Below are 13,945 nucleotides of genomic sequence, written 5' to 3'. Positions count from 1 at the left end.
GAGGACCACTAGATGATGCGACATACCAAATATCAAAGCCCTAGGCCATGTGGTTTTGTACAAGGTTTTCAAAATTTTCCCTATATAAGTCTATATAAAACATGTGACCCCCGGGATGGGGCCATATTTGACCCTAGGGGGATAATTTGTTCAAATTTTGGTAGAGGACCACTAGATGATGCTACACACCAGATATCAAAGCCCTAGGCCCTGTGGTTTTGGACAAGAAGATTTTTAAAGTTTTTCCTTTCGGTTGCCATGGCAACCAGAGTTCTCCATGGAATTCAATTTATTGAATAATTTTGAAAGGGGGCCACCCAAGGATCATTCCTGTAAAGTTTGATGTAATTCTGCCCAGTGGTTTTCAAGAAGATTTGTTTAGAAAATGTTGACAGACAAACGACACTCAACGGACATTAAGCAGTCACAATAGTTCACCGTGAGCCTTTGGCTCAGGTGAGCTAAAAAACAGCACTGAAACTTACCCATCTTTTGTTTGATGTGACTGTAATGTCCTTCCCACAACCTGATGCTTGTTATTTTTTGTGATCTCTGTCCTCTGCCATGATAAAGAAACAATAACATATATAAAGTTCTTAATTCTGTACTTTTTTGTTGTTGTTGTTGTTGGGTTGAACCTCACTTCCACACAATTATAGGTCATACGACAACTTTCCAGCTTTTAATCAAGGAAGACCCCAGATACCACCTGGTGCTTTATTTCATCACAGGTGAGCGTTGGGGTAAAACCACTATCCGTACAAAAGACAGCAGGGTTGTTTCCTTACATAAAGAATTCTACATCCCAAGTGCAGCTCTTGAACCCACATTGGTGCGGGGCAAGTAATTTTAAGAATTCTACCCTAACAACTCAGCCAACCCTCGGATACCCCTTATAAAGTCTGTTCTAAATGTGCTCCGTGATTTGTCGATCAAACAATTTCTTGCTAGCAGGTGGTTAAGTACTGAGATTTCTGACCAAACTTTTTACCTTTTCTTTTTCTCGGACATAATTTGTTTGGGAAATAGATTTTTGTTTGCGTGCTGTGTTGGCAAATAAAACACAGTTTTGAATTCAGATGCGTAGTAATGTAATCACGAAGGTCTAAGCAGGGATCATCCTACAAGGCGATTTGAGCGATATCATCGCTGTAAAGTCGGCCACTTTGCCTAATTATGGCCTCCGGACGAAATCTGAATCGCCTTATTTTTCAGAGCGTTTAATCTCTTTATTTTAAGTTGTAAAACTTGACGCATTATGCATATTCTAGATTAAATTACCGATAAATCCAGTGTTCATGAAAGACCCTGAAAATTCACAGGACAGTCGGTCTGGTAAACATGATTTTTTTACAGGATCGGATAATATATTACCAGACCGAATTCTTTTTAGTAAATTTGATATCCGAACTTTAGAACTGGTATTTATACATAGCCTATATTGACAGCATTACACAAATTACATGATTTACATCCCTTCAGTTTATTTTCACATATAAATTGAAACAGATTTCAGACATTAAGTTTTCAGGCTGTAAAATTTTTGTCAGACACTCGGTCTTGTGAACTTGTTATTTCGGGGTGGACTGGATCAAAATTCACCAGACAGGTGCGAAGGGTTTTGCAACCTCTGTAAATCCATGGTCAACCCTGCCTACTTGCCTGTCAAACTTCAACAAATCGTAGCATTGTTATCCCACTGTAGTTAATCAATAATATTGTAAGCCGCCACCATTTTGAAAATTTTCATTCAGTGCATAAAAAGCTGATAAACTTAACTAGTGCATGATCTTACTCATCAATTGTGTATTATTTCTTGATTTTATTAAAAATTACTTCAAAAATTATTGCAAATATCGCCAATTTCTGTAAATAAATTGCCTGGGCGCTGTGGATAAAAAACAATTCCGTGGACATTTGAACTGCCGCACAAAATATTATTCAAGAGGGTCAAGATGACCCTGGATCGCTCACCTGAGTAATATGAGCTACATCTTTCAAATGTCAAACTGATGACCTTTAGATTTTTTTTGGAAGATTTTCCGATGTCCAATCAAGTAACTTCTGGGGCGGGGCCAATTTTACCCCGGGGGTCATGATTTGAACAAATTTTGTAGAGGTCCACTAGGCAATGCTACACGTCAAATATCTAAGCTCTAGGCCTTCTGGTTTATTTTTAGAAATGTTTTGAAGATTTTCCTATGTAAAATCAAGTGACCCCTGGGGCGGGGCCAATTGACTTGAACAAATTTTGTAGAGGTCCACTAGGCAATGCTACATGTCAAATATCTAAGCTCTAGGCCTTCTGGTTTATTTTTAGAAATTTTTTGAAGATTTTCTTATTTAAAATCAAGTGACCCCTGGGGCAGGGTCAATTTTGACCCCGGGGGTCATGATTTGAACAAATTTTGTAGAGGTCCACTAGGCAATGCTACATGTCAAATATCTAAGCTCTAGGCCTTCTGGTTTATTTTTGAAAAAATTTTGAAGATTTTCCTATCTTAAATCAAGTGACCCCTGGGGCGGGGTCAATTTTGACCCCGGGGTCATGATTTGAACAACTTAAGTAGAGGTCCACTAGGCAATGCTACAGGTCAAATATCTAAGCTCTAGGGCCTCTTGATTTTTGAGAAGAAGATTTTTTAAGATTTTCCTATGTAAAATCAAGTGACCCCTGGGGCGGGGTCAGTTTTGAACAAATTTGGTAGAGGTCCACTAGGCAATGCTTCACACCAAATATCTAAGCTCTTGGGCTTCTGGTTTTTGAGAAGAAGATTTTTAAAGTTTTTCCTTTTGGTTGCCATGGCAACCAGAGTTCTGCATGGAATTCAATTTTTTGAATAATTTTGAAAGGGGGCCACCCAAAGATCATTCCTGTGAAGTTTGGTGTAATTCTGCTCAGTGGTTTTCAAGCAGATTTTTTTAGAAATTGTTGACGGACGACTGAAAATGGACGACGGACATCAAGCGGTCACAATAGCTCACCTTGTCACTTTGTGACAGGTGAGCTAAAAAGGAACGCCAATATCTACAAATTTGGTATCATTTTCAATTAAGATTAATAAATAAATCAATTAAATGTATCAATCTGAAGAAGTTGATGCAAGAATCGGGCATTATTAAAGCATGAGAACTGAAACATGAATGAAAATTTTCACGGCATTTCGATCATGCACCTGATAAATTTATGAGTTTCGGATGTGTAAATTTCAGATAAAAATTTAAAGGCGACTTTGTCATAGCTCAGTTTGTACTTTATCTAGAATTTCATGACACTAATACTGCAATATTCAAGTTTCTTAAATAATCACCGTTTATAAGTTATCTAGCAAGACTCATAGAAAGTGGATATATAGGTGGGAAACTATGCCGAATCTTCTTAAATTCCTCGATTTCTCCCTAAATTCTCCCTAAAATTTTGACCTAGGATAATCCCTGCTAAGGCCTTAATGATTAATTAGAAGATGCATCTGCACGAAAAACATGTTTCATTTGCTAAGAAAGCAAATAAAACTAAAATCTATTTCCATTCTAATACGTTTAAATTACACCAGAAAGCAATACTAATCTGGAATAAAATGCCGTTTTAAATACAAGAAAGTAAACGGTAATAGCCAAAAGTAGGTCATTATGCAAAACATGTTCTAATCAACAAGACAATGCACAGTAAAATCCTTCTTTGTTTATATAAAAGAAAATTTTAAGTGTAAGAAAGTTATATACATTAATTTGCACTCATTTTAAATGGTTCATCTCAATGACATATGGACACTCTTCAGTATCAGCCCCCTTTTATTCAGATGATATAGAAGTAAAAAGTGTACTTACAGAATTTTGTGATAGAATATCTAGCACTATCTCTGGCATTGTCCTGTATGTCCGCACCTAAATAGAAAACATACATTGCTTGACATCAATGAAACTTCTATGGTCACAGGTACACAATAAACAATGAGCAACATTTATTCCACTGCCAACTACTGCTAGGCACCTAGTTACTGCTTAAATCATGTACAAACCAAACTGAAAACTACACATGTAGCTTTCGAAATTTCGAAATTGCTTGAATTTCAGAAATTATGCTATTTCTTTCACTATTTTGAGGCAAAGTACCTCAAGGGGCCTGTTTCACTAAAGTTTGTCAGTTATACATGTATCTGATGTGTGTTCGAGTTTAACGTCTTGTTTTCAACAATTTTTCAATCATATAAACGATGGTGTCTACTTGTAGCAGTGAGCACTATGCCCAACTTTATAGTGCTGCCTCACTGGAATATGATCACGCCGTAGACACGTGGCATGATACCCCACCCAGTCACATTATACAGACACTGGGCTGACCAGTCCACATGTATCTTAAATTCCCTCCTTCTATGAACTTTAAAAACATGTTTTTTTTTCATATATGGGATGTTTATGATTTTGTCTTAAATACATATCCTTGATTCCAGGATATGACATAACTATCAAAACATCTGTTACGCTCGGGTTCTAAGAATAGGTACAAAACACTTTACACCTGGGTTCTAACATTTATCCTATGTAGGTTCCGTGAAACTGGCCCCAGTTTCTTCTTCCTGCCTACAGGATGCTTTACCACAAGTAAACTGATCTCACAAAAAAGTCCCAAAGATTTAAACATCACTGACTATTGAGACAAAAGACTTTTACAAGCGTCTTGACATTTTGCTTCTTTTGAAATGTTTAACAGGAAAACATAGCAACAACAATAGGGCCACTGACCCTAAAGCGCTCACCTGTATAAAAGACTTCAAGTGTGCTTGTATAACGTAATGGTACGGAGTTAGATTTATATGAATATCAAGCTTCTATTATGGACTCAGAGAAGAAGATTTTCAAAGTTTCTTTAATATTAGTCTATATTATATATACATGTCACACACATGGGCATGGCAATTTTTGAACCTAGGGCATAATTTGAACAATTATGCACGCACAATGGCCACAGCCTGATCACAATAGCTCATCATGAGCACTTCGTGCTCAGACGAGCTAAAAATCATACCCCCTTTCCATCCCCTTTGGTAATGTTCAAACAGGTCACTTAAGACACCATTACGAATAACAGGTTTTATTATTTGACACTACGAATAGACAGGCTATACAACAGCTGTCAGTGGACAGTGTGCTCAACTATTCTCAGTGCTTGATAGTATAATATAAGCAATGAGTAAAACTTTAACATCACAATAAGCATATTCTAAGTCAAAAAGGGGCCATAATTCAGTCAAAATGCTTGATAGAGTTGCCTCCTCCTTTTTACAGACTGGGGTCATGATGGTAAACAAGTATGCAAAATATGAAAGCAATATCTCAATGGACTTTGAAAATATTTGGGGTGGTACGCAAACTTTAACATTTATTTTAAGTCAAAAAAGGGCCATAATTCAGTCAAAATGCTTGATAGAGTTGCCTCCTCCTTTTTACAGACTGGGGTCATGATGGTTAACAAGTATGCAAAATATGAAAGCAATATCTTAATGGACTTTGAAAATATTTGGGGTGGTACGCAAACTTTAACATTTATTCTGTCAAAAAGGGGGCCATAATTCAGTCAAAATGCTTGATGAAGTTGCCTCCTCCTTTATACAGACTGGGGTCATGATAGTTAACAAGTATGGAAAATATGAAAGCAATATCTCAATGGACTCTGAAAATATTTGGGGTGGTACGCAAACTTTAACATTTATTCCAAGTCGAAAAGGGGCCATAATTCAGTCAAAATGCTCGATAGAGCTGCCTCCTAATGTTTACAGACTGGGGTCACAATGGCAAACAAGTACGCAAAATATGAAAGCAATATCTCAATGGACTTAATTTATTAATGAAAATATTTGGGGTGGTACGCAAACTATAACGTTTGTGTGACGCTCACGCTCACGCCGACGCCGGGGCTAGTAGGACACCTCCCCTGTTCTTCGAATAGTCGAGCTAAAAATAAAGACCAAGGATATGACTGTATAAAATGCAATAAAAAATATTTACCAATTTTATCAAACAAGAGGATCATGATGACCCTATAATTATCGCTCACCTGTTAAACTTGGCCTTGGAAGCATCAAGATAAACATTCTGACCAAGTTTCATGAAGTTAAATGTTAACAAGCTATTCCTCTGATTTGAGTGGTAACCTAGTTTTTGACCCAATATGACCCAGTTTTGAACTTGGCAAAGAAATCATCAAGAAAAACATTCTTACCAAGTTTCATGAAGATAGGGTCAAAGATATGGCCTATAGTGTTAACAAGCTTTTCCTTTGATTTAAGTGGGTGACCTTGTTTTTGACCCCACATGACCCAGTTTCGAACTTTGCCTAGAGATCAACAAGATAAACATTCTGTGCAAGTTTATATCAAATCAAAGCACAAATGAAACCTCTATATGGCCGAAAGGGCCAGGATCTATTGTTGTTAAAGATATTTTGCAAGTTTCTATCAAATCAAACCAGAAAATGAAGTCTCTATATGGCTGCAAAAGCCAAAATAGCAATTTTTGGCCCTTCAAGGGGTCATAACTCTGGAACCCATAATGGGATCTGACCAGTTTTCGAAAGGAACCAAGATATTGTGCCAATCCAAATTGTGTGCAAGTTTTATTAAAATGAATTGTAACATGTGGTCTCTTAATGTTCACAAGCAAAAAACAGCAAATTTTGGCCCATAACCCTGAAACCCATGTTGGGATCTGGCCAGTTATCAAAAGGATCCAAGATATTATGCAAATACAACTTGTGTGCAAGTTTGATTAAAATCAGATGTAAAATGTGGAAAAGAAATAGTGAATGGACGATGGACGAATGGCGATCACAAAAGCTCACCCTGTCACTAGGTGACAGGTGGGCTAATAAAACAGAAATGCCAAGACTGTGTACATGTGAAACCTGTTTCAAGACTGTGTTATGATGTATTTAACCTAATACCATGTTGTAAGAATAAACTTCGACAAATAAAGAATATACCACTCACAGAGTTCATCAGAAGCTTCCATTTTCGTTGGCACTTTTCAGCGTCCACACCAACCTCTTCCTCCACGTTGTTCCAGTCTATACTGACAGTATCGTACGGTGCCAAATCATCACCCTCAGCCAACTTCGACATGACAAACCTTGCTAGCTTACGTACATGGTCGTTGTGCCAGTGGAAATTCTTGGCTAAAACATTCAAAACTTTTTGCTTGATTACTGTTGAAAATTCTTAAGGTATGACCCACCTAATGGTGAATATTTCAAATGTTCAAAACAATGATACAGCACCATACTATTTCGAGTGAGAGACTTGTATGCAAAATTTAACCAATTTTTACTGTCCCATTTTTCACAAATTTTGTATTATTCATATTACCTCAAGCTCAAGTAGAGACAAATTTCAAAGTGATGAAAACTGTTCAAAACATTTGCAGAGAATTCATTAAACCATTAATTTTGATAAAAACATGAAGCTGCATTCAATAAACGCTTGATGCCCCTGGTGGCATCCTTGTAGATACAAAGCAACCGAAGTCCAAAACAAGGTCAAGTTCAAGGTCAAACTGAGGTCAGGTGATGTCTGAAGATGAGGAATTGTCACAGGTTACATCTGCATTAGTATCCAGTCATTCTAGTAAGGGGTATTGATGATGGACGAAATGGTCCCATTTGGTTAACCAAGAGATGGCCCATACAAAGAGACCTAAGTCCAAAACGAGGTCAAGGTCAAGGTCAAACTGAGGTCAGGTGATGTTTGAAGATGAGGAATGGTCACAGGTTACATCTGCATTAGTATCAAGTCATTTAGTAAGGGGCATTGATGCTAGACGAAACAGTCCCATTTGGTTAACCAAGAGATGGCCCATACAAAGCAACCTAAGTCCAAAACGAGGTCAAGATCAAGGTCAAACTGAGATCAGGTGATGTTTGAAGATGAGGAATGGTCACATGTTACATCTGCATTAGTATCAAGTTATTCTAGTAAGGGGTATTGATGCTAGACAAAATGGTCCCATTTGGTTAACCTTGTACTGAAGGAGGAATGCACGGTCGGACAAGACCAAATCTATATGCCCCCCACCACTCAAGGGGGCACAAAAAAAAAAAGGAACCTAAGAAAAACATTTGGTCCCAGTGGGGCTTGAATCTATTCCCCCTGGAAAATTTAAGTCAAAGTATGTTCTATTGTAGGAATGATATACTCTTCAAAAGGAGGAACACTATTAGATGGATCATACCTTAATACCCCTAATACAACTTAGATGTGACATTTACTTTATGACGCCAATTATTGTAGATAGTCCTGGACGAATATCCCTAAAGATTTTTTTTGTCAGGGCTTTTTCAACCTGCCTCACGGGGCAGATATTCAGCCCCATTCCCAATGCAAAACATGCTCCATTTTTCCAAATCTAGAACAAAAAATTCCCAATCCAAAGAAAAATTTCCCAACTGGATCAGTTATTTTTTGTTATTAAATGATAATTCTTGCATAGTAAGTTTTGCTTGCCAAGGAAATCAAACAAAATGTTGGAAAAACGAACTTGATTCTATTTTCAGTAACAGATTTTGCAAAACAATTTATGATTTGTAAGCAGAAACCTCTTAAAAACATTAATATTAGTTGAATAAAGTACCAAAAACATGTTATATATACCATTAAAATCAATTGTCACGTATTTTCACGACGCAGTTTTTTCACTCGAACATCGCATTTTGTCCCTCTACTTTTTGGAAATTTCAGTTATAATTGCAGTGAAAACAAACTTCAAACAAAAGTTTAAACAAGACAAATGAAGAGTTACTGTATTTTTTGGGGCAATATTGGAAAACAGTCCTGAAACAAGGAGCTGCATTCAATAAAACGCCAGTGGCATCTTTGTTGATAGATTTTGCACCCAAGTCCAAAACAAGGTCAAGGTCAAGGTCAAACTGATGTTTGATGATGAGGAATGGTCACAGTTTACATCTGTATTAGTATCAATTCATTCTTGTAAGGGGTATTGATGCTAGACGAAACAGTCCCATTTGGTTAACCAAGAGATGGCCCATATAAAGCAACCTATGTCCAAAATGAGGTCAAGGTCAAACTGAGGTCAGGTGATGTCTGAAGATGAGGAATGGTCACAGGTTACATCTGCATATTAGTATCAAGTCAGTCTAGTGAGGGGTATTGATGTTAGACGAAACGGTCCAATTTGGTTAACCTCGTACGGAGGAACAGACAGGACAATCACTATATGCCTCCCGCATCAGTAGATGCTGGGGGCATAAAAACAAATTCTCAAAGTTTCACAAGGGGATACTTTAAATTTATAATTCATTTGAATGTCTACCAGTAAAACTTAAAACTGAAGATTTAAACTAATATGATCATATGCTAAAAACTCACTTGATTTGTTGACGCATTTTCCCAATTTCGACAATTTACCGCATTAAAAATTCCCAACTGACCAGGGGCCTTTTCCCCCAAAACCCTAGAAAAAGCCTTGTTTTTTAAACTTTATTATCAAATGATACTTGGCAAAATGCAGCTCTTCCAACTTCTACAAGCTTTGATGAGAAGGAATATATAAAGGCCCTCGAGGCCGTCCCTTTTTTTTCCAAAACATTTCTAGCACTACTTGTTCAACATAAAGCTCAAACAGACTACAGTTAAAGGCAATTGTGAACAGTACACAGGGGTGTAAAAAAAATTTAACACCACTTGCTCTGCAGGAATAGTAGCCAGTAAAATCTACTCGCCTTTAGAGAAAAGTCACTCGCGCTGATAAAAATTACAACTTTCATTTTAATACTGTCACGTTTATGAAAGAATTATTATGTACAACAAACAGATTTCAAATATATATAACACACAGTAGACAAATAATATTCTCTTGTACACTAAATTTTCATTTTAATTAATCATATTTGTTTTGCTTAAACTTTCTTTTCACAGCAGACATTTTTCTTTTTTCTCTCACAGTGACTGACTGTATTTTTGTCATCTCCACTACCTGGTCGCTCTCCAAATAAAGTACGAATGTTGGTTTGCCATGCTTTGACAAAGTACGGGAAAACAAACGGTGACGATAATAACATTAACTCAGATAAATAACTTTATCTTGACTGGCTTACGGTACATGCTTTTCCTGTTATAACTGCATCGATAATTAAATAATAATAATTACAGTCTAATGCACAATCATTATCGATAAGCGACTGAATTTTAAAGTGTCTACTGATGCAAAGTTTGTTATCATTTTTCGCAGAGTAATTCAAAACATTTTTTGCTGAATTTTGGTAAAGTTGACGTAAAAAGCACTCGCCCGATCGGTCGAGTATACAGCGAGGTCCACTCATCCTATCCAGACTTGAACTCGCCAATGCTAGCGGGCGAGTGGAATTTTACACCCCTGGTACATTGAATGCAAAACTAAAGTCTACCTTGGCCATCATCAATATGGTTCTCATTTATTTCAACTTCAACCTCTTCACCGTCACTGGACATGCTGAATCTTTCCCTGTAAAATAAGAAAGAGTTTGTAAAAGATCCATGTCACGTCCTCTATCACAGATAACAACAACTTTTCCAAGTCTTGTCAATGGGAAGAAGGTTTTTAAAAGATACAAGTCAAGAGACCACAGAGTAATCTTGGTGCCCACCATTGAGCTAGTTTTGAATGTTCCAAATTTCAAGACTAGCTTAAAATCCTAAAAGTAGGTAACTATGTCAGAATCCAGGTCATCGTGCAGTCCTTGGATCCAGTTGAGAAATGTGAAAGTAGGTACTAGGTAAAAATCAAGGTCAAATTTCAATTAAGAACACAAAACTATGCATGTGATCCAAATTTTGAAGCCTGTAGCTTGAGAAATGTGAAAGTAGGTCACTAGGTCAATCTCAAGGTCAAAGTTCATTTCGGTACACAAAACTATGCATGTGGTCCAAAGTTGAAGGTTGTAGCATGAGAAATGTGAAAGTAGGTCACTATGTCAAATTCAAGGTAAAATTTCATTTCGGTACACAATACTACATGTGGTCCAAATTTGAAGCATGTACCTTCAAAAATGTGAAAGTAGGTCACTAGGTCAATGTCAAGGTCAAGGTTTATTTCAGTACACAGACCTAATGTGGTCCAAATTTGAAGGCTGTAGCTACAGAAATGTGAAAGTAGGTCACTAGGTCAAGAGCAAGGTCAACTCATGTCAAGGTTCATCTAGCCACTCAAAACTATACATGTGGTCCAAATTTGAATGTTTAGGTTAAAAACAAAAAAGTAGGTCACTAGATCAAAATAAGTGACCATGACCCTAAACAAGAGAGATGACACCATTAATGAGTTACATGTATATGAAATTATTATTTTTTCTTATTATGGAAACAGAGAATGCACCATTAATGAGTTAAATGCAATTTTTTTTTCTTATAATGGAAACAAAGAATGCACATATAATTACTTATATTATAACTAATAATTAAACCCAAAATTTGAGTACTAAACAAATTAATCATCAATCTACTAGGACAGTCCATCCACTGTTGAGGTGTAACAGGAAAATAATGAACAACTTGAATCATCATCTCATTAGTGTCTGCAGACTTTATGACCCTTCTACAAGTAAGGCCATAAAAAACCAATTAACTACTTGGAGGGCCACTGGATATAAAATTATATTAGAAATCAAAATAAACAAAGGGCCAACTCATTCAAAATTGTTGAACCAGTCTGATTTTCAGGGGGACACAACTAGGGTACCAATACATCACTGTAAGGGATTTTCTAGAGCCCTGCCCTTTTTAACCGCACCCTTCTGCCCAATTCGCCACCATTTTGTCTTTCTCCGGCGCTCTTTTGGGGCGGTTAAAACCGTTTTAACCAGCCAACATTGCGGGAACGGGTGTTTATTGGTGGTTAATACCGGAAAACGGGATTTTATCCATAATGTCGATATCGAGAATTGTGTTTGTAAACAAAGCGTGCACGTGGGAAACCGGAAAAGACGTGTTTTCCACGAAAACTAAAACAATACCGGGCTGTCCGAATACGAGTTGTGTCCGAGTATTGGTTGCAACGGGATACGTATGCCATTTTGTTATAATGGGATATATTCTGTGGAAAACTCAAAGTTTGTAATTACCTTATGTAAGATAAACCAATATCTTGCAGGATGGTATAATAGATTTCGCTATAATTCAGAACTGTACAGTTATTTCCCCACGAGGTTTCCGTACAAGTGTATCGTAAGAAATGTTTTTCGTGGAGACTGAAAATAATATTAGGCTTGACAGGCTAAATGTATTCAGTATCAATATTTGTAGGCTGAACATCACTAAATCCAGCTCTTCTTTACGTTCGGCATTAGTCTGTTACACTGATCTGTCTTATCGAATACAATATGTAGTATCTAACGCGTGGAAGAGTCTACGTTCGGCATTTTTTTCTAGCACATCAAAATTTCAGAGACTTGTATTCCCGTAATGAACTATATCGCTACTATAGCAAAAGAAAAGGGCTAATTCCTATATAAGAAAGTTCAATTAGTTAAATATAACCCTCTGACGTCATTCCTTTTGCTTCTTTCAATAGAAGCGGGCTATCCCGATAACGTGATTGGTACACTGAAATGTATCGCGATGTTTCGACTGGGCTATTTTGCATGCCACGCAATGTTACCCAATTGGTGTGCTCTCTATTAACACAACTGAAACTTACATGGGATCTGGCGAAATCGGTGTATCCGTATACAATCAAGTCCACTTTATTTCTCTTTTTGGGACTAAAAGTTCCTAAGCCACCATTTTTATTTAGCATCGCTATAATGGTGTGTCCATTGGCAAGGCACTTTATCACGATTGCCTCACCCTACCTAGCTGTAAATGGATACCAGCAAATTGCTTCGGATAAGTTGTAATTTGTTTTAACTTAGTTTTACCTTTACTATGTGATAAGAACATGACGATCTCAACAGTATGCTACTGAAACACAGTAGAGTAAAAGAAAACATGATGCCATTGAAAACGGGCGCAAGGGAAGGATGAAAGATAAGGAGTGTATATATTTGGATTACTTGTGAGACTTACATTTTAATTGGAAGTGATATGCCTATAAATCAAGCGTTGGAAAACCTAATTATAAAGCATGACGTACGTTTTTGCTGTTGTTATGAAAACTATGATTAAAGGCAAATCTTTCAAAATGTATCTTAAAACAATTCATGAACCTGTCATCGATCTGATGCTTTATGGTTTAATAATGCAGAAATAATGAATGAATTGCCGCAGAAACGCTTCAAAACAATGTTGCCTTAAAATGACGTCATTGATGTCATGACGTTCCGTGTCAGTTACCGCACAAAATCAATAGCTTTTATTTTGAAAGTACGTAATTCTGTGCATTTTCTTCATTTGAACTATTTTCAAAAGCCAATATTTGCTGAAATATTTTCTATGAGTCTTTTGCTCTGAATTATAATCAATATTTTGCTTCTTTTATGTAGTTATATTGAAATGTTATGTGGAATGTAAGAAAATGGATGATGGTAAACAATGTAATTTGGAATATAGTTGGGTGAAAGATTACTTGTTACGGCCATTTTCAAATTAAAAAAAAAACTTGCAGTTTGATTTGAAATATCGATTGTTCAGTTTCCTTGATAATTTGTTACATATGTACTAAAACTAAGCTCTTAAACTTCAGGGCCCACGCTGTCGTTCGCCACTCGAGCCATTTGGCGAATCTGCGATGAAAGTGGCGAAGAAAAATCGCGAGTGGCGAAATTGAAAAAATGTTCGTAATTTGGACCGCCATTTTGTTTCAGACGTTCTAAATCGTAACCTCCGAGAAATTATGTTAAAAAAACAGTTGACTGGTTCCGATAATTTTACCTTATAAAATTAACTTATTTCGGGATAGTACTACCCAGTCTGCGTTTACTTTTACATATAACAATGTGTAATAAACATCTTGACACGCGAGA

General features: G+C 36.8%; 2 protein-coding genes across 2 annotated transcripts in view; both read right to left on the bottom strand.

The window, feature by feature from the left end:
• The window catches only part of LOC123540281 (upstream-binding factor 1-like protein 1), a 34,878-nt gene extending 22,641 nt beyond the window's left edge, over nt 1-12,237 (bottom strand). The window contains exons 1-5 of the mRNA XM_045325169.2: nt 12,107-12,237; nt 10,415-10,491; nt 6,987-7,171; nt 3,829-3,885; nt 486-559 (exon numbers count right to left, since the gene is read on the bottom strand). Of these exons, the coding sequence (XP_045181104.2) occupies nt 486-559; nt 3,829-3,885; nt 6,987-7,171; nt 10,415-10,478 (380 nt within the window). The 5' untranslated portion in view covers nt 10,479-10,491; nt 12,107-12,237. The remainder of the gene's footprint in view (nt 1-485; nt 560-3,828; nt 3,886-6,986; nt 7,172-10,414; nt 10,492-12,106) is intronic.
• LOC123540439 (phosducin-like protein 3) overlaps nt 1-13,945 on the bottom strand; it is a 478,889-nt gene that overhangs the window by 292,565 nt on the left and 172,379 nt on the right. The gene's annotated exons all lie outside the window — the stretch shown is intronic.

The sequence above is a fragment of the Mercenaria mercenaria genome, chromosome 16, assembly GCF_021730395.1.
Source record: "Mercenaria mercenaria strain notata chromosome 16, MADL_Memer_1, whole genome shotgun sequence".
Taxonomy (NCBI): domain Eukaryota; kingdom Metazoa; phylum Mollusca; class Bivalvia; order Venerida; family Veneridae; genus Mercenaria; species Mercenaria mercenaria.
This window is presented reverse-complemented; position numbering and strand designations above follow the sequence as displayed.